This window comes from Quercus robur, chromosome 12, assembly GCF_932294415.1.
Source record: "Quercus robur chromosome 12, dhQueRobu3.1, whole genome shotgun sequence".
Lineage (NCBI taxonomy): Eukaryota > Viridiplantae > Streptophyta > Magnoliopsida > Fagales > Fagaceae > Quercus > Quercus robur.
The window spans coordinates 5,048,782-5,076,605 of NC_065545.1; the positions used below are offsets into that span (position 1 = coordinate 5,048,782).

Consider the following 27,824-nt stretch of genomic DNA (forward strand, 5'->3'; position numbering starts at 1 on the left):
TTGATATGATTTTAATTTTTCCTTAACTCTTACCTCTCCCAAATTTTGGCAGAGCTTACTTACACAATGCAGGTGACTGAGAAATGTGATGTCTATAGTTTTGGAGTTTTAGCACTTGAAGTGATCAAAGGAAATCATCCTGGTGATTTCATCTATTCTACATTGTCCCCATCAACTAACATATTGCTGAAGGATGTATTGGACCAACGCCTTCAACCTCCCACAGGTCAAGTTCGAGATGAACTGATAAATATTGTAACTATTGCAACTGCTTGCTTACATGCTAATCCACAATCTAGGCCAACCATGCTCAGGATTTCTAGGCTGTTATCATCCACAATTGTGCAGATTCCTACAGCAGTCACATCTGGAGAACTAGTCAGGGTCTAAATCATAATGCTACTATGTCTGCTACAAACAAATGTACTTGCTGACATCATCAAATACCCAAGATATTTCATAATGATTCTCCATGTACAGACACAATCCTCTCCATTTGCTTTTGATGTGGAGAGTGACCCAAGAAGAAAAAAGAAACATACACCATCCAAAATTGATGTGATTGATGTTACTTGAAAGTTGAAACTTGAGGTTATATGGCATTTCATGAAACTGGTATAATGTGCAAATTTGTAAGGCGTACTCAACAATGAACCCACATTTCTCCACAAAAATCAATGTACATTAGCAATACACAAACACTGACTTGCTTAGGTGATAATTTAATTTTGTGTTGATTACACATTTGTTCTTCAACCTTTTATCTTTTGTTTTAAATTAGTCCATAACCTTTCAAATATTTGTCTTAAGGTGATTGTAATTTGTAGCTAGAACTGTAAATGAACCAAACCATTCATATATATAGTTTGGGCTTGGCTCCATAAAATGTCTGTTTATGTTTATTTGTTTATAAATAAATCAAGCTTGATCCTTAGTTTTAGGCTTGTTTAATAAATGAGTCAAGGCCAAGCAAAAATAAATTTCTTCATGAACAGGATTGTAAACAATAGGGTTTGATAGACAACAAACCAAGCCTGGGCTAATTTATGGGCTTAGTAATAAGCTTGATATGAACTTTGAGCAATATAAACCCATATTTTACTAAACCCATATTTTACCAAGCCTATTAATAATTGGGAGTTAAGAACACTTATCCAAACCAAATGGACTTAACAATATGGTTAATATGAGCTTAATAATATTGGAGCTCAAGCTCAAGCTCAAGCTCTGCTTGACTAAAGAATCAAGTCAATTTCAAGTTTTTGGAATTTCTGACAAGCTTATGCTCAAACATTGTTTGTAGGCATGGTTTGAACTAGAGTCATGCTTGACTGTTTTACTTTTGATGTCAAGCCAATCTCGAACATTCAATACTTGATAACTCCCAACTCGTTTACAACCTTATTTCTTGCAAGAGGCATTACATCAATTAAAGAGTATAATTTAGTATTTATTTGAGTATATGTGATTCATATTGATTTGTTTACGATCCATCTGTGGCTAGAGACATTGAATCGATTAAAGGGTATTCTTTTGTATTTATGTGAGCATGTGTGATTCATAATCTTTCAAATTAATATTGACGATCTAGATATTTTTGTAGGATTATAGAGTTTTTGTTTTAATTAAATAAAATTGAATGATGGAAAAGTTAGTAAAAATAATTAAACAGGATTGTAGGTATAAATATTATGAGTGATACCTCCCTTAAGATATTGGGGTTTTGTGGCCCATATTGGTCGGGTAAAGACTTCTGCTCTTTTTATGATTGGATAATCAAATCTTCTTTTGCTTTCTTTGTTTCCAGAATGACACTTCGATGATTTGATGTGGCTACATATTCAACATGTAATTTGTACGAGCCCAAAAAAGGCTGACCCCAAAAAAGGCTAAGCCCACTTAGAATAGTGGAGTTAGGTTAAAAAGGTCCAATGCAATTAATTTGTTAGAATATGGGCTTCCAAGGTCAATTTTAATGCACTTTTATGGTCTAGTTGCTAGGTTAATGGAGAAAAATCTGAATGAATCATAAAAAAGGAACCAAATTTGGAAATAACACTACCTTGGATCTGGTCGATGAGCAAATGTTCATAAAAAGTTTCAAGCCTCTAATACAGGATGGTTCTACAAAATTTTTATGTTCTCTTCTCAATCTTTTGTCTCCCCATTTGAAGGGGTTCTCTTTCCTTATATAGTCCATCAAATTGCATCTAAGCCCTCCACCTGTACAGCTAAAGGCCTCAGTTTAGATGTTTGTCCCATCAAGGCTATGCTGGAGGTGGTAGAATGTGTTGTGAGCTGTGAGATTACTATTCAGAGGTTATTCCTTTATTAATGCAACTAACTGAGTTGGTATAATGCATTGAATGCGAAAGTGATGACTACTTTACCTGGATGTCTCTACCGTCTTCCTTGGTATCCTGTCCTTTGGTGCAAATGGCTCGCTCAATGCTTCCTGAGGTAGGCTTGCTCATTGGGCTCCTCAGGAAGTTGGCCTCCGAGTCCTTCCTTCTCGGATTCTCATCCATGAGTTGGGTTAGAATTTAAGTGTGGAATAGGGCCCTTCCATCCCTCGGGCCCTATTCCATACTCGGATCTTATCCCTCCCACATAATCCATTCCTTGAAAAAAAAAAAGGATCTTAATTAAATTCTAAAGGATGTTTCTTTGCTTCAAGTTATAGATATATATATATATATATATATATAGTGTGTGTGTGTGTGTTTATATATTTGTTTAAATTGCAAGTATTTTCTTGTCTAAGATTCAAGTATTGCCATTTCTCATACCAGAATAAAGTGTATACTAAAATTAAAATGAAGCATTTTAGTGTGTTTGGTTAACTTATCTATATCTATATAATAACTAATATTCAAAACATTTGACTTTTTGTTGACCGTGTCTCAATGCACCACGTGGTTACATAAATCACTGACACGTCTACATTTTAGAAAATCCGAAACATGGTATCTTTTCATTTGACCACTTAAGTAAACCATTTTAGTGAAAACTTTACCACCGTTGGTGTTGTCTGTAGTAAATTAAATACACAACATTTTCTCTTGGGTAGCAATTACAAAAGATCAAGGGTCCATTTGGTAAGAGATTTCTAGTAACGTTATTTAAGTTTTGTAAAAATACATGTAAGTGAAAAAGTGTGTGGAAATACATGTTGTGGTGTTTAAACAACAGTTTTCGTTATTCAAAACACCATTACCAAACAGGGCTCAAATAAATGCTTCTTTTCTCATCTCTATACTCTTCTCTCTCCTTCTCTTTGACTTTTATTTCCAGTGGGTAACTATTAAACAATTTCTCCAAATCCTCTAAAGCGAAACTTTCTGTATGTACTCACTTTCTGTGTGTTTGGATACCGCTTATTTTGCTGAAAACTGAAAATTTATTACTGAAAATAATAAAAAAATAATTTTTAGGTTACTGTTCACTGTTGAAAGCACTGTAGCTTGCCTTAATTCACTTTTCATGTCCCATGAACAGTGCAAGAGGCGCTAGTAAAAAAAAAAAGAGGTGAAACGCTAGACGCCAGACGCCAACCGCTATCCAAATGGAGCTTATATCTCATCGAGAAGAAAATCACATAGGGAGAGAAAGAAAGAGAGAAATCTGTGGCCGCATCCCACCACCCTCATATTGTCGTAACCGAACCGCAATTGGTAAAGATAATTAAAATAGACAAAACTTAATTGTTAAAATAAGATTTAGATTTGGTTATTTAGGTTTGATTAATCTAATGTTGTCTACGATGAAGGTTGAGATTGCCCTAAGGTTTGATTAAGAGGTAGTTGAATGACATAAGGATATCAACGTCAAGCCTCTAAGGTATGTGTTTCCTTCTTTTTATCTCTAATTTACAATATAAAGGCTTTAAAAATAGAGTCGCTTTTGGAATCTCGACATTAGTAATAATGGATTTATGTGTTTATGTTTTTGAGATTTTTATGATTGTTTACATAATTGGGCTCTTTACACTTCTTTCATGTCCCGTTTAAAGTTAATCACGTTGAAGAAGTGCCTTTGTTGTTGTCTAGGCTCTATTTATCTTTAAAAAACATACTCTTTTTTAAGATGTCCTTTTTTGTTGGTATCTGCATTAGCTTATTGCCTTTGGTAATTGTTTTGAACAACATATGATGATTTGTTCACTATGTGTTCCATGTTTTGTTACAGATGGACACCATCACAGAAAAATGTACCTATTCGTTTGGCCGCTTAAGCAAACTGTTTCAGTACTATTTTTACCACCATTATTGTTCAGTTTCATCGTTCCAATGGGTAGTTATGAATTTTACACTGTTTCAAATAAATTTCACTTTATATTTCTTTAGACAAAAAACCTAAAACTTTAGTTCATTTTTCATACTCACTCTCTTTATAGTGAGCTTTTTGTTTTTGTTTTTTTATTCAAGTTATTGAGTCATATTTCAATAGCAGAAAAGCTATAATCATGGATTATTCTTTTAAGGGTAATCCTTCTTTTTATTGTATTTTTCTATTTCATATATATATATATATATATATTAATATATATTTCAATAATTTTGAAGTTTTGAATCTTCTTGAATTTTTAATTTTTTTTTGGCCTTTTGAAAGTTTTAACATCTTAACTTTTGTGTTCATTTTTTCCATTATTTGAAAATCTCTAGAAGATTTCAATGATCTTTATCTTATGGTTCTATTCCTAGTTTTTTTTTTCCCCATATTTTTTCTTTAATTGTGCGTGTTTATCTTCTTCTTCTTCTTCTTTTTTTTTTTTTTTTTTTGGTATTTTTACTTTCATAGCATATGTATGTGTTGTGTATGATCTTTGATTCTTTCTTTAATAGTTTGTGTGTGACTATGTGTCATCTTATGCAAAATCTGTAAAGATGCTTCTTTTTTATAAAAAATCCTGTGCTTTTCATGACTTTAATGCATCGTATTCTTAAATGATAACAATGGTTTCCTTTGATATGGGTTTTGTTAATATTGGTTTCAAAGTTTATTTCATGTGCCATTTCTTGGCTTATATCATAGATTGTAATATATTTATTCATCAAATTGTTTAGTTGAATTTTTTTTCGAAGTTGTTTTCAACGTTGGACATTATCTTGAAGCATGCATGTTGGTATCATATATTTAAATACTGTTAAGTTGATAATAATAATAATGATAATATATATAGTTTAATAAATTTTTGAAACGTATAGTTGTTAACTAATGTTTTAGCTATATGGTTTTATTTTACAAATTCAATTTCGGTGTTTTAGTAAAATAAACCAAGATTAAATTATATATTGTACTCAATATTTTTCCCATGCATCACACGGATAAATGACTAGTTTATACTACTATTTAAGGAGTTTCTCCTGTTTGGACCGGATTTTTTTTTTGGTTCCAAAATACCCCTAAACCCCTAGGTTTAAGACTAAACTAAATGATAGTCTGGTAAAATACATGTCTAACTTACACTAAAACATTGCCTACAAAATAGAAACACTCTTTCACTAACCCATTTCTTCAAAGTAATTATATATTTATTGTTTTTTTTAAATAGAAAAATAAGTTTTTTTATAAGAAATAAAAAATTTAAACAACCGATGTTGCTGCTTTTTTTTTCCTTTAAAAAAAAAAAAAAAAAAAAAAAACCCCATGTTTATCCAAAAAAACTATAAAAAAAAATTAAAAAAAAAACACTAAATAGATATATACACTTTTTTTTTATAAGTAGATACATCTTTAACTCCCACTAAAACGTTGCCTACAATCCTAATAGTTTTCAAATTGCTCTTCTATTTTATTTTTTATTTTTTATTTTTGTAAAAGTTAATAATTTGCATCAATTATAATTTGAAATTACTACATTTTTCAATTACAGAAATACCTAGGGGTGTAATGAGTATTCTACGTTTTGGATGAAGCAATTTGCTCATCACACTCTTAGGTTTTTTTGTGATTGAAAAATGTAATAATTCTAAATTATAATGAATTTAAATTATTAATTTTTGAAAAAAAATAGAAGAGCCTCTAAACACGCGCGTGAGCGCGTGCTCAGAGACTAGTATATATATATATATATATCTATCTATCTAAAAACTAAAGCGTAGCATTTATTGTTACTACGCTCTAGTTAAGCCATATTAGCGCTATGTCATCATTTATTTTCTTATTTTATTTTTTATTTTTAGATTTACTGGTTGACATTTATTAAGCATCTCCTTAAATTCAAGTGTTACTCTATCTCCAATTCTATCATATGTCTCATCATTAACCCAAACTCTTCAAATGCCACTATTATATGAAATTCTAATAGTTGCCAATAGATTACAACCTTCTCACCTCCTCTATCTATTGTAACTTTTTCCAATTATTAGGTATGATGTGACAAATAACACCATATGGCAAACAATTAAGGATACATGTTGATCTTTTTAGCATTTGTCAACAATATGCATTATAAGTTCCACCATTATAATTAATATCCACTATAAACTTAAATACTCCATCAATTTTTTTTTTTTGGAAGTAACCCAAAAATCATGTTTTACCATAACTAAATCACCCCTAACAAAATCTGCTTTTCCTAAGAAAAAACAAAACCACTCTTTCCTTTTTTTTTTTTCTTTTTTTTTTTTGGTTTTTCCCCTTCCATCACTCGTAAAACACAAATCTTATTATATATATATATTATGAAATTTGGATTTAAAACAATTTATGTTTTTTTTCCCCTTCCATAAACCCATAAACCTAAAAATCTATGCTCTCTTTCCTCTTTTTTCATTTTCCTATTGCCATAATATCTATACTTTCTTTCCTCTTCTTTCATTTTCCTCTTACCATAATGATTCTTAACGTTCCAATTAAGCATATCTCTACACCTCTCTCTCTCTCTCTCTCTCTCTCTCTCTCTCTCTCTCTCTCTCTCTCTCTCTCTCTCTCTCTCTCTCTCTCTCTCTCTCTCTCTCTCTCCTTCTTTTATCAACATATGAACCAATATTACCTTTTATTTTTTGTTTCCATTTGAATGTTAAGCTGCCAATAGTTTTCTTTGCTATTTTCATTCAGCATTTATTCATACTTCCTATTGCGTTGCCATAATAGACTCATGTTAGGGTTAAAAAACAAAATAGAGAGACGTAAAAAATTAAAAAAAAAAAAAAAAAAAAAGCATTGCCGATAGGATGAAGAAAAAAGAGAGAGATTTGCATTAGGACTCATCTCTTCCCACCTCAAAACCCTAACAACTACCAACTCAAAACCCTAAACTTAACTTGTAAGGCAACATTCTTTCTTTTTTTTTATTTTATACGGCAATTTCTGCTTTCATATGTACTTGAGATTTTCTTTCTTAAACTTCTTCTTTTTTTATGTTCAAAATTGATTTTCTTTTGAGTAATTGTTTGCTTTCTTAACTAAAGCTGTGGCTTTTGTTGATTAAAATTATCATTCAATCTTACATATAATTGTTTGTTTGGATTCAACATAAAAGATAATGGAATAAAGTGTTATAATTTTGATATTGTTCCATGTCTTGAATTGTCTATATTATTGTTCATCAAAAAAAAAAAAATTGTCTATGTTATTCTTACCACAACTAGCATTACTACTCAAATTTGAAGCTTGGTGTGTCCTCCTCATGCCATGGTCTTTTTCTGTATCTTTGCAATTTATGTTTTGAAAGTTTGTTGATGAGAAAATTAAGATTTGGTTGTACAATATATGTATGTGTTCAAACAGTTGTAGTTCTAAGTGTGTGTGTGTGTGTGTGTGTGTGTGTGTGTGTATTACTTTTGGTAGTTTTGCTTCATTAATTTAAGAGTTGTGAATTACTTTGTAGGTTTAGTAACTATGCACTTGCAGTGAGTATTGACAACAGAATCACATATGTTTGGTATTAACAGTTTATAAAAACCTTTCCTAGCAATCCAATAATACAACACTTCTAAACTATGGAAAAGCATAAAAATTAAATATTTCTTCCCATTGTATTTTATTTTAATTATTATGACTATTCATTTTTTATAAAAATGTTATCTTGCAAAATGTCTATAATATGCATATTATTAACTAAATTTCCTATTTATATATTTCATTAGATTTTATTATCAATAGTTTTCCCTAACGACTAGTCTATATATATATAAAACCGAAACTTTTGAAACTCCCACAATTTTCCACATCATCATTTTAATTTATAAAAAAAATTTAATTTTTTAAACTAAATAGTGAGAGAGTCCTGACAAGAGTCTTTCTCTTTTTTTTTTCCTTAATCTTAAAGTTTAAAAAAAAAATTTAACTGATTTAAAAATATAAAGTTTCATCCAACTGAAACTGTCCGGCCACAAAACCTAGCTACTCCTCTCACACTTTTATAACCTTTTTTTTTTTTTTTTTTTAATTTTTATTTTGAGAAGCCTCTATCACTTAACTAGACTGCAAAAAATCTGAGGATTCAAAAATAGTTTTTTTTTTCTCTAACCGCACTGCACTAACAAACCATATTATTTCACTGGATACAAGTACCATATTTTTGTAACTTTATGTATTTTTTTTATTGTTCATATATAATTTCAAGTCTCAACCCAATAAATCCTGATTTAAAGAGAGGGAGAGAATGGAATACAATTGCACAAAGAAAAGACACATAAAATACATAAGGAAAAAAATAGGAAGGCCAAAAAATAGAACCTCAATTTCACGATCTAATGCATCTCTTTCTCAGTTAACGTTTTCCATTTTTCAATTTTATAGGTCCAATCTCCACCAAATCCAGCCTTTCCCTTTTTTTTTCAACTTTTATAGCGTTTGACAGAAGAAGATGAGAAGGAAGATAGTGAATGATCTTATTGTAGGGAAAAGAATAGAAAAGAAAAATTAAAAAAATGGAAAAGATAGGAAAGAGATACGAAGGGACAGTTAGAGAGAAACTTCCTGGCAATGTATATAAAAATACCATTCCCAACTATCTCCCAATGGAGAAAGTATACCATGTTTCAGAAACTTCACATCAGCAAGTAGTTGGTGTTTCTAAGCCCAATAAGAAATTAATACCCGTCTAAAAATAACATGTCAGCACACCTTACCCTATACATCTGAAAAGACAAATATGCCCCTGAAAAATTTCTAACCCCCGCCTAAACACCATTTTTCCCTAGCAAAATCAAAACTCTCTTTCTCCTTCTCTGCTCTCTCTCTCACCGAACCACCATCTGCTCTTTTTCTTTCTCTCAAGTCCAAAGCTCCACAGCCACTGCTTAGCATCACCGCCGGAAAAATTTTCAAACACTCGCCCTCTCTTGCTTTTCCCCTTTTTGCAAAATCAAAATATTCATCTCTTTCTCCCTCCGTTTCTCTCTACACCACCACAGCACACCAGCACCTCCAAGGCTCCGTCTTTTCTCTCTCAACTCCAAACCTTGACAGCTGCTGCCTAGCATCGCCGCTGGAGATAGAGATACACTGCCGATCATCACCAGTTCCGACGAGACCGACTTTTGTCTCGTCGGAAAACGCCTAAAACTGTCTCTTTCTCGGTGTTTCCAACCACTAACACCGGAAGTATTCTCACCACTTCTAACACCAAACGTTGTAGGAAGGTTTTATTCTCTCTCTTTTTGAATTTATTTTCTGAAATTTTATGTTTACATGTGTCTTGTTTTGTTTTGTTTTTTATTTATGTTTTATAAATTGACATATACATTCATATCTAGAAAGGAAACTTCTACTGTTTGATAAAATGCTTCAGTGAGAATATTGATTAGATGATGCATTTATATATTGTAGCACAATTACTAGTAGTATTTGGAGTTGAAGCATTTACAAAAAAAAAAAAAAAAAAAAAAAAAAAAAAAAAAAAAAAACCCAAAGAATGGTGATTAGATGATGCATAGGAATCGGAATAGCCAAAGTCTGGGAGACTAGCAATTCCGGATTAGCTAAGTTTAAGTAGTTTCTGGATTAATAAAAACCATTTGTGATCAGTGTCTATACATACCAATTTTATATGTACATTTCACTATCTATCTATCCACACATACAGTCACATTTCACTAACAATACAAATCTATCCTACAAGAATTCATAATTCTTATATTAGAAATTGTTATCAACAAGATTTTGGTATGCATCTTGCATGCATACTGTTAGACCAATTAATTCAGTCACTACTTTCCAGGAAAGATACCTAGTCTGACTTGAGTAATAAGCTCACCCAACTGGTGCAGTGACTTGCATTATTTGCTTTTTCATAGTTGGAATTTTCACAATTTATTTCATTCTTTGTAATAATATTTTTTTTCATGGTGCAGGGATGGATGTGATGTTTTTTTTTTTGTTGTTTTTGCTGAAGGAATTGATTTTGATAAATAGCTTCTTCCTAAGAGTGTCCTCTAAGGTATTCAATCTATCTTTTTGTCCTTTTCTTAGTTTAAGTCTTTGGTTGAGTTATTATGAAAAATTATGATGTTTTGATAATTGGTGTAAAGCTCTTGAGTGTGTGTTTGTTTATGGCTGAGGAACAGCAGGTGGCTGGCAGCATTTTTTTTTTTTTTTTTTATGACTTTATGGTGGTTAATGTTATGTTGCTCATTCAATATTTTTTTTTTTCATAATTAGGTTCGACTAGTCATGGATTTTTCAAAAAATGCTTTTGTTGCAATTGGGGACAATGATAAAAGGGAAAATTTTGAAAATGTAACTTTGGGTGAATGTGATGAATTTAAAATTGGAATGCAAGTGAGGTCTGAAGAAGAAGCATATAACTCTTTTAAATTGTATGCTTTAAAAAGGGGATTTAGCATTCGAAAAGCGGTTAAACGAGAGTATAATGGTGTTATTAGGCAACGAGAATTTGTGTGTTCAAACAAGGTTCTAAAGTATCATAATTTAGATGTAAGAATGGGTTGTTGTGTTAGGATCTGGTTTGATGTAAAAAAATGATATTTGGAGTGTTTCACACTTTAATGACACACAATTATGAATTTGCAACTCCGGAAGAAAGATGTAACTTGAGACCGAGAAGGAAGGTGCTACCTGCTCATGGGAATATAATTAGCATAATGGTTAGCTCAAGTATAAAAGCATTAAAGTCTTACTTTTTATCAAAAGAACTTGGTGGTGCAAATAATATTGGGTTCTAATTTCTTTCCCCCTAATATTGTTCTCTCTTTTTTGTAGGGCACTGCAAAAATTCTGGACGAAAAGCTCTTTTGGATAGTATTTTGGACATTATACTGCACAGCTAATGGACAACATTTTTGGACAGCATTTTCAACATTATTGCACAGTGCAGGAACATCTTAGATAGTATTTTTGACTTGCCAATTTTTTAGATAGCATAACTGAAAATTTGGACAAGTGATTGCATAGCCAAACACTAATTATTGTTGTCATTTTGGAAAACTTTTGTAACTAATGAAGTTACTCAAACATGATAGATTTTGTGTATGTTTGAGTAGACTAATTATATGCAGATGTTGAAAGTTTTTAATGCAATAGTACATTTTATTCTTTTATATTAGTTTCAAATTGGTGGTGGAATTGCAATGCAAGATTGTTGCAGGTGCTATATTGTTCAGTGCTATATTGGGATGAATGATAGCACTCATGAAGAGTTCCAGTTAAGGGGATGATATAGTGAATGACAATATTTTCGTGCGAGAATATTTTTTATTTTTTTTTATTTTGATGATGTGCGAGAATATTTTTTTATTTTGATGATATAGTGAATGGCAGGTGCTATACCCCCTTTTTTTTTTTTTTTTTTTTTTTTTTTTTTTTTCTTCAGGGGAGAATTGTACAATGCTACAAGCTGCTCATTTTTTATTCAAGTCTTACAATAGTTGAGTTCACAAGTGAGAATGATTGCCCCATTATCATCAAGCCAAGGAAAAAATGAATTAAAACTATTCATTTCTACTTTTTTTTTTTTTTTTTTTAAACAATGTCTGTGTGTTCTCTTTTTTCTTTCTTAAAGTTGCAAAAAGATATATTGGACATGTGACCAAATCACCCATTATATATATAATTTTTTTTTTTTTTTTTTTTTACAATAAACCAATCTTTATTAAAAATAACAAAATTGAAATTGTACAACCTAGAGCATCCTTCACGATCACATATATCATACGATCAAGTAAGGCCACAATTTACAAAACCATTCCGATTGTTAACAAAGCCCCACTTAGCAAGCTCATGAGCTACTTGATTTACATCTCTCCTAACTCAAATGAAACTTGGTCAATCTCATTTGCTAAGTCCAGCACATCTTCAAGTATAGTCCTTAGGCTATTGCTTAGGTGTGGTTGCTCCAGTACTGCTATATGCTACTGAAATTTATTTTCTATGACAGCCATTATAAACAAGCAATCTTAGACGATCTGCAAAACCAATTCAAGGTTGGTTAGTTGGTCGCTTTACTCTAATACTAAAGCAAATTAAAGTAAAATTTAATGGAAAAGACACACGCACAAACAATAGACAATATTGAATCTAGTTACTAGTTAACAGATTTTTGCTTTGAAAATATCAAATTTTTAATTTCAAACAAAGTAACCAAATTAAAGTTCAAGACTTCATATATTTAAAAAAAAAAAAAAAAAGTTTTTAAGAATAACCACAATAGAAAGCTACTCTTCATTTGTTAATGCATTCCAATGTTGCTCACAAGCAACTAGAGACCACCCCTTAAGGACATAGCATATACAAAAAGGATCCTATCAAAATGTATAATTAGCAAGAGCACATCTAATTTGATTATTTCCCAACATTCAATGAATCCATTCTAATGATTGTGGTACAAAGTTACACGAAAACATAAAAATTATTGACAGACTATTGCTTCAATCGTATCATCACCAAGGCATGTGCACAAAGTAAGAATCAAAATGCTAAATCAAGTAATCATGCATGAGTTCCTATAAATTGATAAAAGCAATAAAGTGCAACAGCTGGACAAAAACAAGAAATCAAGCCGTTCAAAATAGTTCAAAACACACCTAGCAGCAGTAAAACATCAATACAACTATAGCATCTATAAAACTTACAACACCAAAACAACTACAAAGGTCTACAACTTACCCAAAAAAAAAAAAAAAAAAAAAAAACCTAAGGTCTATACAAAAGGAGCCCAGGTCTGATAGATAACCACAAAGAGTACAATAGACCAACACCTTTCTGTGTTAGTATACAAAGTGTAATGAGTCTTACCATTTGGACCAACAAAGGCAGACTTCCCTCTTTAAGAATAATCACGCCAAAGGCACATAGTCATGGTAGCAAATAAAAAAATTTCAAACCTTTTTCATGTCCCTTCTTGTGTTCATTATATAAATTTCAATCCATACACTGATCAACAGAAACTATGTATTTGACATGAGGACAACAGATACAATTATATATGTATAAATGGAAACCAAAGAAGTGCAACAGACCTGAAGAGAAGGCTGAGTGAATCTCGTAGAGGTCTAACGTTAGAGATAGGGTGTTCGAGAGGCAGCTCACACAATATGATTTAGTAACTGAAATAAGCAACATACTAAATAAAATCAGCAAGGTTCTATAACAGAAACTAGTGCCATAATGCAAACTAAAAGAAATAGGGTATATAAAGCCAATGATAAACATGACTGATGCTGATATAATCCAAAGGTATCTAATGAAATATACCAAATTCCTCTTTATTTATTGATAAGGCAATGTAGACTCTGTGCAAGTAACAAAGTACACTGCTAACAATATATACACATTACCTGCAAGGAACTATCAATATTAATCTAGGCAGCTCAATCCCAAGTAAGTTTATAGACATTGATAATAAAATAGGGATACAAACTAAACCAAAATACCAAATCACATCAGACCTGTCTCTTCACTAAACAAAACACCCATATCTTACACCATAACACCAAACCCCATCAGACCCATCTCTTTCCTAAACAAAAACACTAAAATCTCACACCATAACATATCTTACAAGGGTCTATCTTTCAATTGAGTCTTGGTTATAAAAAGTAGGCCCCTTGTAAGGTAAGATTATGCAGCCAAATCAATCATCATAAAAAGATTGACCCTTGTAATTTCGAGAAGAAAAAAAAAACATAAAAATAAGATGTGAAAAATACAGAAAATAAACAGAAAAAGAGAGAGAAGAAAACCTTCTTGCGACTTTTGGTGTTGGAAGTGGGGAAAAAGCCTCCGTCGTCGGGGTTGGAAGCAATGAGAAGGAGATACGATTTTGGGGTTTTCCGAAGAGACAAAGGTCGGTCTCGTTGGAATTGGTGACGTTTGGCAGCGTAGCTCCGGCGGCGATGCTAAGTAGTGGCTATGGAGCTTTGGAGTTGAGAGAAAGAAAGAACGAGAGAGCAGATGGAGGTGCGGTGAGAGAGAGCAACAGGGATGGAGAGAGACTTTTGATTTTGCTGAAGGGGAAAAAGGTGTTTAGGCAGGGTTTGAAAATTTTCAAGTGCATATTTGTCTTTTTAGGTGTATAAGGTTTGATATGCTGACATGTTATTTTTAAACAAGTGTCATTTTCTTATTGAACTTAGAAACACCAATTAAATGCTGATGTGGAGTTTCTGAAACATCATAAACTTTCTCCTCCCAATGGTCTTAATAAAATATGTGTTATTTATTTATTTATAGCTTCTACTCTAACAACAACTCTAATCCCAATGTGACTCTATTTAGGGTCTATTTGGATAGAATTTATTTTGCTAAAATTGAAAACTGAAAACACTATAGCAAAATAATTTTTAAATGTGTGAATAGTACCGTGGAACCCATTTTTAATGAAAAAGTTACTAAAAAGTATAATTTGTGGGTCCATGAACAGTGCATACGTGCACTGTTCACTGCTGAAAGTCAACATTTGCTGTTACTGTTCAATGAACAGTAACTGCAATACTCCAAAACCCGTGAAAACAAAAAAAAAAAAAAAAAAAAAAAAAAAAAAAAAAAAAGAAAAAAAACGCAGGAACAAAACACAACGCAGCTTATAAGTGAACCCAAACACACTTAGTATTTTTTGTTTTTTCCTTTCTTTTGTCTCCAAGAACAACTCTAAACCCAGCGTGATTCTATTTAGTATTTTTGTTTTTTTCTATGTTTTATCTAGTCTTAATAAAATATGTGTTATTTATTTATTTATAACTTCTACTCCCAAAAAAAAAAAAAAAAAAAAAAAAAAAAAAAAAAAAAAAAAAACAACAACAACAACAACAACAACAATAACTCTAACCCCAGTAGTATTTTTTTGTTTTTTGCTAACGTATGTCTCCAACAACTCTTAACCCCAACGTGACTCTATTTAGTATTTTTTTTTTGTTTTTTCTTATCTTTTGTCTCCAACAACAACTCTAACCCCAACGTGATTCTATTTAGTATTTTTGTTTTTTTCTATCTTTTATTTCAAATATATATATATATATATATTTTGTTTTTACAATTACTTGAATTTGGTATGGCTTAATTTCTGGACATTTTCACTATTTAACCCAAAAAAACCAACTTACAAAAAAAGAACTACCCAAACTGTTTGGAATTTAGATGACTTTTCATTTTTCAATAGGCACATTTTTTATTAATAGATACATTTTTTATTTAATAGACACATTTTCGGTCAATAAACACATTTTATACCAAAAGGCACCTTGTAGCTAAATTGGCACCTCCCCATGCATAAAGTGCTTGGGGGTCTAGGGAGGAAATAGTTCAAACTGCGAGGTTAGCAGCATGTGATAATTATTTCTCAAAAAAAAAAAGAAAAAACCAAAAGGCACCTTTTGATATATTTAATATGAAGAGTTATGACTTTTCAATAAACATCGTTTGGTTAGACATGGCAAAACGGGTCAGAATTTTCTGACCCAACCCAACCCAAAAAATACCTAATTCGAACTTGATTTTTTTGACCCAAAGCAAAAAGTTAACCTGTGACCTGACCCGTGTTTTTTTGTGGGTCAACCCGACCCTACTTAAACCATTTTTAAATTTTTTTTTTTTGGTTTAAAAAAAATAAAACTAAGACAATATTGGTTTAATTGTTTGTTGTAAGCTTTAAGGAAACAATTGAGACATTTACATAACTGCATGCAAATTAATTGAAAGATGAATGGTTGAGTATTTTGTAATGAGTAAAGATTTTTAGATATCAAATAGCAAAGTACATGCCAAGATAATCTTGTTACAGTAAAATTAAAAACATAGACTTAAAATTGTAAACATGTGTGAGAAACATTTATAAGTGTGAAAATAGTGAAGTCAAAGTATCAAATTAATTTAAATTGTGAATGCTTAGACCTATTTTTTTAACAATTTATGTCCAAAATAAATGGCTTTTGAAATAAATTATGATATTTCTTAGAGTGTGTGTTGCTTAACAATGATATAATATTCATAAAAGAGACCATGTATAAAAAAGCAAACAAACAAACTTTAATGTATATCTCAAATTGAAATAAAGTGACAACCACAATTAATAATAGATTATAAAATTAATTTTCAAGATTGTAAATTTCTTATATGTTTTTATTCTTTGTCAAATGATCCAATAAGTCATTAGTAATTTTATTTTATATTTTGGGATGTTGATATTGTGTAAAAATAAAACTTGTGCATTTGTTTTACTTATCTTTGTGTTATTTTGTTTTAGATAGCAATGCCAAGATTTGTATAATTTTAAAATTATTGAATAAGTATTAATAAGTTAATTGAGTTCATTCTTGATATAAGTGGTGAATTCAAAGTAATGCATTTTATATTAAGTAATTTGTTGCATGACTTTTCAAATAGCAAATACATGTTACTTTCCTTATAAAAAAATAAATAAATTCATGTGAAAAATACGAGTCAACCCGACTCGACCCACAACCCGATTGACTTGACCCGAACTTGACCCGATTCAACCTGCCCCTTTTGCCATGTCTACTTTTGGTAGGCACCTTTTCATTCAATAAACACATTTTCATTCAATAGGCACTTTTTCGGCCAATAGACACTTCTTCGATACACAGACACATTTTCATTCTATAAACATATTTTCAGCCAATAGACACTTTTTGGCATATATATTACAACTTATCTTATATATACCTATATATACAATACAAACTAAACTAGAGAAGCAACATTTTGTCTCTTATTCCTTCCTACAAAAAAAACTAATAAATAAAACAACATTATTTTCTTCTACCTAACTAATAAGAATTTTTGCTATTTCTTTCAATATCATTTTTTTTTTTTTTAATTTCATGTATTTTTACTTACTATTGCAACTTAAAAATAATGGCTTTTTTTTTTTTTTTTTTGTTCTTGAAACTCATTTAGTGGCTATTTCTGTACATCACATGAGTTAGCGACTAGCATATTTAAAAGTTGAAGCATAGAGTTTAATGTTGTTACGTTCCTATTAAACCACATCATCAACCTATTTTCAATATTTTCTCTCTTTTTAAATTATTTTTCTCTTTATTAATTTGCCACTTTACAATCACACTTTCTCCAATATTTACTTACTTTTACATTTTTATCTCCCCACTACTCTATATCTTAACCTTGCAATTTCTCCATCCCTTTATCTTCCTTTTATTTTGACTCTTCTTCTCTCCAATTTTTTTGCTATAAAAATTTGTTATTTTCTATTTCATTCAATTCATATTTTGCTCACACAAAAAAGTGAATCATCTCTCTCTCTCTCTCTCTCTCTCTCTCTCTCTCTATATATATATATATATATATATTCTTTCTTTTGGTGGATGCTTAATTCTTTAAATTGATGAATTTTTATATTTAACTCTACTTTAGGTTGATATGATTTGGTTATATTTTAATTTTTTTTATCTTTTTAATTTTATTTTCTTTGTTTGTTACATGTTATCTTATTAAGTTACAGAATGATTTAATGTTACTCTATTATATAGCATGACTTGGATAAATTTGGTGTCTACAACTATACATTTTCTTTTAAATATTTTTCTACTCATCTTCTTTTATATAATTTTGTTATTTATGTCACATTCTCTTCCAAAAAAGGTGATTGTTCTCTCTCTCTCTCTCTCTCTCTCTCTCTCTCATTAATTCTTTCTTGCAACTCTATTTTAGATTGATTTTTTTTTTTGGTCTCTACTTTTGGATGATACACTATAGCCGGAAGAGTTTGCCAGGATGGCTTGGTAAGCAAGCAAGCAAGCGCAAACTCTCAGTTTTTTCTCTTCTTTCAATCAAATGCACCTAAGTTTTAACTAAAAAAAAAAAAACTCAAAATAATAGAATGATATATTTGTAAACATGGAGAGATGAAAAATAATTTTAGAAATAATATCTCTAGCACGTTTTATAGAATAAATAATACATTATATCACGTTACAAAATAGTATATATTTTCACGCTTCGCATGGGTCTGCAACTAATCTATATTTATATATATTTAAAAACTGAAGTGTAGTATTTATTATTGCTACGCTCCAATTGAGCCACATCAACATTCACATCATTGTCTTTTTTCTTTTCAATTTTCCCATAAGTGTTTTTAACATTTATTTTTTTAATATTTACGCTTCTCCAACCTTTTTCTCTCCTTTACATTTTCATCTCCCTATCATCTCTCCAACCTTTCTCATTTGCTTACTTTTTCATCTCCCTACTACCCTCTACATTAATATCATTTTTTCTCTTTCCCTTCATCTTCCTTTATTTTTGTTTCTTTTTATTCACACACTTTTACTATAAATTCGTCACTATCTTTTTCATTCTATGCATAGTTTTCCCTCACCAAAAAAAAAAAAAAGGTTCTCTCTCTCTCTCTCTCTCTCTCTCTCTCTCAATTTTTTGGTGGATTTTTTTATTTTTCTTGTATTTCTGCTTTAAGTTGATAATTTTTTATATTATTGAAAACTTTACTTTAGGTTAATGCGATTTGGTTTTGTTTTTAAAATATTTTTTTTGTTCTCTTTGATTGTTAAATTTTATCCTATCGCATTATAAAGAATTAAATATAGCATATAAAAATATAATATTATTCATATAGCATGATTTGGATAATTTGGTTTTTATTTTTTTTATTTTTTTTCTCTTTGATTGTTAAATTTTATCCTATTGTGTTATAAAGAATTAAATATAGCATATAAAAATATAATATTATATTACATAGCATGATTTGGATAATTTGGTATTTATTTTATTACACATCATGATTTTTTATAGTACTCAATTTAGATGTTAAATTATGAGACTTTACTAATTTTTGTTTATTTTTTAATCCTTTGTGGTGGACAAAGTACTCTTAATAATTGTATTAAAAGTACTCTATAATGTTATTTATTTAGAGAAAAGAAAAAGTTAACCAAACAAAAATAATCAGATAGGTGACAAATTTTAGCTTTTACAATTTTACTTTAATTGTTGTTATTATTATTTTATAACAATGCATATATAGAAATTCAATTCTTAGATTTTGCTAATAATGTTTATTTGATAATATGTTTTGGGTAGAAGAAATTACAATTTCTGTAAAGAAAATAGCCTTAATAGATTATCAACAACGAATTGTTTTTCCTAATTGGTCCAATTAATCATTGTTAAGTTTATTAATTTTCTTAGTTATGTTTTTCGGTGTTTTGGATTGTAGGCAGAAAAAATAAGGTTTGAGAAAGTTTTCTTAAAACTAAAAGAATAATTTCCAAATTTTATATTCTTTTTAATAATTCACAAAATGTTATAAATAAATTTGATTAGAAAATGAATATTTTCATTAACTTGTCTTCTAGATTTTTGAGAAAAATTGTATTGTTTTCATTTTGGTACGATAAAATTTATATTTATGATTTATAATTGTTCTTATATTACATTTATGATTGTTTCTATAATAAATAAAAATATGATTATGAAATACATTATTCTTTATTAAATTAGTTTAAATTGTAAAAAAAAAAAAAAAAATTAATAAAACCACCATAAAAATGATTATCACGCATATCGCACAGGTTCGCGAGGATTCTGGCATTTTACCCCTAATTTTTTAAAAAAATTAGCAATATGCCCCTATTTGCAAACTATATAGGAGCGTGCCCCTATTTCGATACTCGATTATCCTAAAATCGAGTTCAATTAAATACTCGATTTGTAGAAAATCGAGTTATGCCCGATCAAACTTAAAAAAAATAAAAAAAAAATAAAAAAAAAAAATTCCATGGAACTCGAGTTTCAGGAAATCGAGTTCCATGCAAAAAAAAAATTTGTAAGTGTGATTGTCCTATATTCAAGGAGCCCTATAGTGGCGTTTTTAAGCCCTATAGTGACGTTTTAAAGCCCTATAGCGGCGTTTTCCTGCAAATTTTTTTATAAGTGTGATTGGCCCATATTCAGGGTGCCCTATAGTGGCGTTTTTAACCCCTATAGTGACGTTTTAAGGCCCTATAGCGGCGTTTTCCTACTAAACTTTTTATAAGTGTAATCGCTCTGTTCTGGGTGCCCTATAGTGGCTTTTTAGGCTCTATAGTGACGTTTTTAAGCCCTATAGTAACGTTTTAGAGCCCTATAGCGGCGTTTTCCTGCAAAAAAATTTTATAAGTCTCCATACCAAGTTCAAGGGGCCCTATAGTGGCGTTTTTAAACCCTATAGTGACGTTTTAAAGCCCTACAGCGGCGTTTTGGAACTCGACTTCCCTAAAATCGAGTTCCATGCTTTTTTTTTTTTTAGTTTTATTCGGCATAACTCGATTTTCTACGAATCGAGTATTTCATTGAAACTCGATTTTAAGGTAATCGAGTATCGAAACAGGGGCATATCCCTATATAGTTTCGAAATAGGGGTATATTGCTAAATTTTTTAAAAATTAAGGGCAAAAGACTAGAATCTCCCAGGTTCACAACTAGTCTATATATTACTAAAAACTGAAGCGTAGCATTTAATATTGCTACCATGATTGTTAAAATCGCAATTTGGATCATAGGATCGCACGATTTTATGATTTCACCTTACCAAAACGTTTAGAATCGCCCTAGGATCATAAAAATGGTAAGATCGTATGTAGGATCGTGTAAAATCGTAGGATTGTATGAGATCCTACTAATTCTACCGATCCTACTAAAACATCAAATTTTGTTTTTTTTTTTTTTTTAAGGGATAAATTTTTGGTTTTGATGAAACTTCAAGGGTTTTATTTTTCTATGGTGTGAATGTATGACTTTTTATTCTATTTTTTATAAAATTATGTTAACCTAAGAAAATGTTTTGTATTTTTTAGTTCACTTGTAATAAAAATGAAGGAATGTTTCATCGTTTCTAAATGAAAATTTTATATTGGCTTTTGCTACATTTTAAGGTATAATGTTGTTAAATTTGTTTAATCAATATTCTAATTTGTATTATGATAGTTTTTAGACCCCTTAAAACACAATTGATTTAACTTAGGTAATTAGCCAAGTTGTTACTTAGTCCAATTAAACAAGTCTAGGTTATCACAATATAAAAGATCAAATCATGCAAAGCAGCGGAAAATAAATAACACAAGATATGATCACCCAGGAAACCAAACCGGTAAAAACCTAGGGAGGATTTGACCTAGCTATCCTCAAGGTAAACTTGAATCCACTATCTTGAAAGAATCGAAGTTCATACAATAAGACTTACAAGCCCCCACGCTCGACTTTTTATTGCTACCAACCAGTAGAACTTACTGACACGATCACGTGCAAGCTCCGAATCCACGGACTCATTCTTTCTTGGATTCACCACCAGATACAAGCACACCCGCTTGTGTTTTCTTTAAACTTTAATGGCAGCAACTGAATTGATCATCAAGGCATAGATAAATCTTCTCCTTGAAAATCCTAAGTTTGTGTAAAGGAAAGCTCCTCTAGATCTCACAAGAGATTTACACAAACTGCAAATATGAGTAACACTAAAACGTGACTAGGGTTTGCCTTTTATACTTAGGACAAATAAGAAACCCTAAAAACGTTTTAAAACAACTAGGGCTGAGTTGGACGAATCTGCAGAAAAGCATTCTGCCCGAGCTTCTATCGATCGAGCCTGTCTCTCGATCGATCGAGCCAGGCCGAAAGCCACAATGCTTCCTGCTTTAACTCGATTCCAACTTTACATAAAATCACAACTTTGAGCTAGACTTAAACACTTCTAAACACATTGTTTTGATCATGGTTTGCCAACAATACACATTAGAGTTCTAAATACATAAAATCCTAAACTTTAGAACCTAACAAACTCCTCATTTGGCAATCCATGACAAAACACAACTTAGAAGCTCAAAATTTACAAAATAACAAGCCCTTTACAAAATAATGCTCATAAAACAAATTCAATCCTAACTACTATCCATCAGTTGCAAGTATAGACAGTAACTCAATTGAATCAACCTGTATATTTCCTGAAACACTAAACAAAATGCATAACCGCATGTGTGGAAACAATACAAGTAAACAAAATAACTTCTTGATTTCAAACAACACACAAATAAAGACATATATCAATGAATAACTCATAAATATAAATCAATAAGCAGTTTGAAACAAGAAACAAATAAAGTACCAACAAAACATAAAACTCCCCCTAACATGAATATCCCATCAAAAACAAGGTAAGGGCTAAAAATGTTAAGTACACAGTGAAGCACCTAGATACAATCTAAAACTCCACAAGCTCCAACCAAAAAACAAATAAACTCCCCCTAAAAACAAAAACCCTACAAAGTACTCCCCCTTTTTATGACGGAATGCCAAAGGGAAAAGAAGATATCCATCATCAAAAGGGAGGTGGTCGAAACTGCGCCAACTCCACACGCAAGGCACGGATTTCATCAAGTACGTCCACCAAAATCTGTCCTTGAGCCGCCTAAACGGCCAAGACATGATCCAACGTGCGACGAATGTCTGAATCATTTGAAGCAGTCGATGGAGGAACATCAGCATCAGCATCAGCAGCAGCACCTGAAGTCTCAGCAGCAGCTGTACCTATAGGAGAGGAAGGAGGGGGAACACCACTAGATGACACATCTCTAGGACGAGAAGGAGCAACTCTCAACTGAGCAGCCCTCTGACGAAAAAAGGTGGCAACTATGAGAGCACTCACATGAACAGGCTCACCAGACGGAAAACCATCTAGACTTAAGTAGAGCAAAATCCTATGAATGAAGATAGGATGAATCAATGCATGCCCTACGGCAGAACTCCTATGAATCTCGTTCAAAGAACGAAGGAACAAGTGAGGAAAACTGATGGACGCTCCAGAAACAAAAGCATACAAAAACACACATCGCTCGAGAGAGATGGTGTGGAAGTGAGAGATAGACCACAAGGAATGACACGCTATCCTAAAGAGGAGATAGGCCGTCTCAGTAAGCTCAGTGGACGTGATCCGAGGATCAGAACCCCACTGGATAGATGACCCAGTGATGTAAGACATGACAACGTCTAATGAGGGTGACTTATCATAGGGATAGTCAGCATCTCGAACAACCGGCACCCTAAGAGCCTCAGCCACTACCCGAAGGGTAATGGTGAATTCTACACCTCGTATCCAACTCCTAACTAGGGTGTTGGAATCATAGACGTGGCAAGAGAGGTTCGAGAAGAATTCTCTAATCAGGGCGGTCGGGGGTGGATGATCTATCTCTAAGAGAGGCAACCAACCTCTAGACTCAAAATTGGGCTTAATGGCCGGATCAAGCTGATCTAACACAATAGCTCGCTCAGACTAGATCTTATGCTTACAGTTCAAAGTGTCAAAGGCTTCTCTACACTTATCATTCTTAAACAACTCAACCCTAGTGGGAGACTCAGAGGAAGTGGAAGTAGTCCTATGAGCTCTAGTTTTCCTAGGCATGGTGCTAAGATAAGGATCAAAACACAGAGCGAAAAAACAAAAACACAAAACCAAAACCAAAACCAAGGGCAGACTGCAAGTTAGCACAACAAACAAAATATAGAATAAAAATCTATATGATGCATGAACAAGTTTAAATGTCATGATGCATGTTCTAATGCAGCAAATTAAGTCCAAAAGGTTCAAATTTCAAAATTGGCTTGAACATTAAGATTTTTAATACAAAAACCCCCAAAATTTGGACAACCACTTGATCAATTTGAAAAATATTGACGAATTGATCAAATGCATCAATTGGATAAGCCAATTTCATCAATTTGAGCCAATTTGACAAAATCCCCAATTCGGATCAAATTCAAAACCCTAGAATTTTCAAATTTTCAAAAATCTCAAAATTGATCAAATTAAACTATAGGGAACATCATTATAGATTCATAGCACAAAAACCCATTGATCAATTTCACAAAAATAGGTTCGAATCATCAAAAACCCCAATATGTTGAAAGTTCCGAAAATACCCATGATAATGCGTGAAAAATGCATGAAATAAAGAAATAAACTTGAAAAAGAAGGGCAAAAGGGACTTACCGGCCTCCAAGGACAAAAACCTTGCAAAAATCTTGAAGGAAAATGACAAAAAAATGGATGGTGGAGCCTAGAGCCAACGCGGAGAGAGAGAAAAACAAATAACTATTTGAAAAGTAACTTTGAAAAATTTCAATTCTACCTTTTAAAAAACCTGATTCACGAGTTTCGATCGGTCGAAAATCAGCCTCGACTGGTCGAAACAGACAGAGACTCCCTCTCTCAAATTTTAAAAATTTTGATCGGTCGAAAAACAAAATGGACCGATTAAATTAGGCAGAGGCTCACCATATTTTTGAGGAAAAACACAATTTTTGAAAAACAAGTTGATTTAACTCAAAGCATTGAAATTTAAGAACAAAAATGCATGAGTATGAGATGATACGATTTTCAAATCAAGGATTTCAAGCCCAAAATCCCCAAAAACAAAATTTTTGCATTCTCCACAAATTTTCAAGCAACAAATTAAGTTTGCACATAATTCAAAGTATTTGCAAAAACTTGGTTGGTCAGACCATAACCACACACAATAACATGTACAATGTTTAGCAAAGAGTAACTCGTGTAGTGTGTGCAACTAACAAAACTTGAGATGCATGTGAGATGATATGTGAATAGCAATCAATCACAAAGTTTACAAAATTCATCACAATGAATTTAAAAGAGACTTTAACCTAAAGAGTTACATCATATAACTCCCACATCTCCTAGATCATAAGCTTACAATCATGTAAGTTTCTTGTATTTATGCCTCATAATATACATTCCAATTTTAAGTTATGTGAGTTTGGCATCAAACCTAATAGTATACACCAATTTTGATTTTAAGAATTAAACAATTTAACCCGAGGCTTCACCTTATGTTCTTTTTGTGCATGTGCTACACTTTCTCGAAGACAAAATCTTATGATATATACTAAGGTGTTCATGATTGGCTAGTGAATAGTGGTGAGATGGTTATTTATGCCTTTCTCTAAAAGTTCAAGTCCAACATTTAAAAACATGTGACTTCAAGATTAAGACATAGTAATCAAAAACCATAAACATCTTTCTCACACAACATGCACTACAAAGCTTCAACTAGTAAAGTGCAATAAATAAGCTCATCAAAGCTAAACAAGGTACAAAAGACATGTTATGTGAAAATAAATTGACCAACCTTGTTATCAAAAACCAAGAAGAATAGTGCAAAACAAAAATGTGCTTCCTTTTTTCCTTTTTTTTTTATTTTTTTATTTTAATAAAAATAAAATATCTATAATGAAATGCATGAATGTTATGCTATGCAAATCCTAGAGACAAAAATAAATAAATAAATAAATAAAACCAAAGAACAATGGTCACAAAGGGTAGAGCAAATGAAGTACAAGGACCATGTCAGAAAGACTTAGTTAGGTCGAGTCTTTTGCATCTAAAACCTTTTAGATGCACCACGAGCATTGGAGTTCTTATTTACTTGAGAATGATTACCAACTCCAGGATTGGAATAAAGGTTTAAAGCCTTTACCAAATCACCAATAAGTACCATAGGATCAAGTGTTTGAGGCATAGGTACTTTTGGTTTGTTAGCTCTCTTAATAGCTTGCAGCTTGTAGAAATTTGGACGGATGTGTCCAGACTTTCCACAAAAGTGACAAACCCATGCAGGTTTATCATGTGTCTTATCCTTAGATAGGGTAGGCTTCTTAGGTTTAGACTCTTTTAGATCAACCCTAATCTTCCTAGATGATGAACTTTCTAAGGGTTTAACAACCTCACTCACAGAGGGTTTGACATTTTCACTCACTGTCTCACTCACTGAAGGTTCAGAAGAAGAAGATGAATTTGTGGAATGGGGAGCGAACACAGAGATGCTATCAACAAAACCTAATTCAGTTTTATCAAAAGACGACTTTTGAACACTCAGCATTTGATCAAGTTTAGAACTAGCAGATCTAGCAACAGATAAATCAAGTTCCAAAGATTTAACTTTATCAAGCAAAAGCATGATTTCATTTTTCACATTGTTCAAAAGACATTAGCATCAAACAATTTAACAAGCAAATTTTTCTTTTCAAACTCAAGAGATTCAATTTTCTTCAGGCCAAGTTCAACATTCATAGCATCCTTTGCAGCAACTTTGTAAAGTTTGTTATAGGCCTCTTGAAGATCTGCATCTTCAGAGAGTTCCCTATGAGAAGGGTTTTCTTCAACAGATATGCTCTTATCAACTACAGCAGTAGCGGTGAAAGCAATGAAGTTTCCATTCTCATCACAATCAGACTCATGATCAGAAACTTCACCATTACTAAGGATTACAGCCATAGCCTTACCCTTAGACTTCAAATAGGTTAGACATTCAGATTTCATATATTCATATCCTTGACATCCAAAACACTGAGAGTCCAAGGAATTATTGGAAGATTGACCTACCATTTCTCTAGGTTTATCATTGTTGTTAACTTTAGTGAGATCATGCTTCCTAAAATTTCTAAGTTCAGTAGTGTTTGTGCCTCTTGCCTTTCTATTGCTAGTCCTGAGAAAGTTTCTAAAGTTTTTGGCAAGATAGGCAATCTCTATAGCAGAGAGCTCATCATAAAATCCACCACCTTCAATATCATCAACTGACTTAAAAGCCATTGATTTGAATTTGGTAGTTTTGGGTAGATCCAACTCATAGGATTGAAGGGATCCTACAAGTTCATCAACAGGGATGGAGTCCACATCCTTGTTTTCAGTAATGACAGTCACCTTGGGTCTAAAGTCTTCAGTCAAAGATCTAAGAATCTTCTTAACAATTTTAGGTTAATCATAAATTTCACCCAAGTTAAAAGCAAAATTAACAATATCATTCAATTTAGCATAGAATTCATCAAAAGATTCATCATCAGACATCCTAATGCTTTCAAATTTAGAAGTCAATAGCTGCAATTTATTTATTTTGACAGCCTTTGTGCCTTCATGCATAGTCTGGAGGATATTCCAAGCAGTATAAGCAATCTCAACATTCGAGATTCTCTTAAATTCCTCCATAGAAACAACGTTAAAAATCGCATTCATAGTTTTGCTATTAAATGAAGCTGCTTCTTTTTGAGAAGTTTCCCATTCACTAACAGGAGTAGTGGACTTCTCCCATCCGTATTCAACGGAGTTCCACAACCTCTCATCAATGGATTTCAGGAATGCTTTCATCCTTACTTTCTAGTAAGCATAATTATTCCCATCAAAGTGAGGAGGAATAACTAGAGAGTGTCCGTGTTCCATGACAACAGGGGTCAAGGATCAACTCAGTGATCAAAGGATCAACAACAAAAAAGCTACCTGCTCTAATACCACTTGATAGTTTTTAGACCCCTTAAAACACAATTGATTTAACCTAGGTAATTAGCCAAGTTGTTACTTAGTCCAATTAAACAAGTCTAGG

The 27,824-nt window shown here is 31.7% G+C and overlaps 1 protein-coding gene and 2 long non-coding RNA genes across 4 annotated transcripts in view; 2 read left to right on the forward strand and 1 right to left on the reverse strand.

The window, feature by feature from the left end:
- Positions 1-27,824, forward strand: part of LOC126709576 (MDIS1-interacting receptor like kinase 2-like) — a 46,702-nt gene that overhangs the window by 3,233 nt on the left and 15,645 nt on the right. Inside the window, exon 2 of one of the 2 annotated variants that reach the window (XM_050409870.1) lies at positions 53-691. The exons of the other annotated variant lie outside the window; for it this stretch is intronic. Within the exon in view, the coding sequence (XP_050265827.1) occupies positions 53-390 (338 nt within the window). The 3' untranslated portion in view covers positions 391-691. Of the gene's footprint in view, positions 1-52; positions 692-27,824 lie in introns of those variants that run through there. 2 annotated transcript variants of the gene reach the window in all.
- Positions 9,038-11,510, forward strand: LOC126709578 (uncharacterized). Its single transcript, XR_007649427.1, has 3 exons — positions 9,038-9,593; positions 10,305-10,390; positions 11,173-11,510. It is a non-coding gene; the product is annotated as an uncharacterized LOC126709578 (long non-coding RNA).
- LOC126709577 (uncharacterized) lies at positions 11,985-14,452 on the reverse strand. The gene is made up of 3 exons (XR_007649426.1): positions 14,151-14,452; positions 13,428-13,514; positions 11,985-12,374 (listed from the first exon to the last, which is right to left on the reverse strand). It is a non-coding gene; the product is annotated as an uncharacterized LOC126709577 (long non-coding RNA).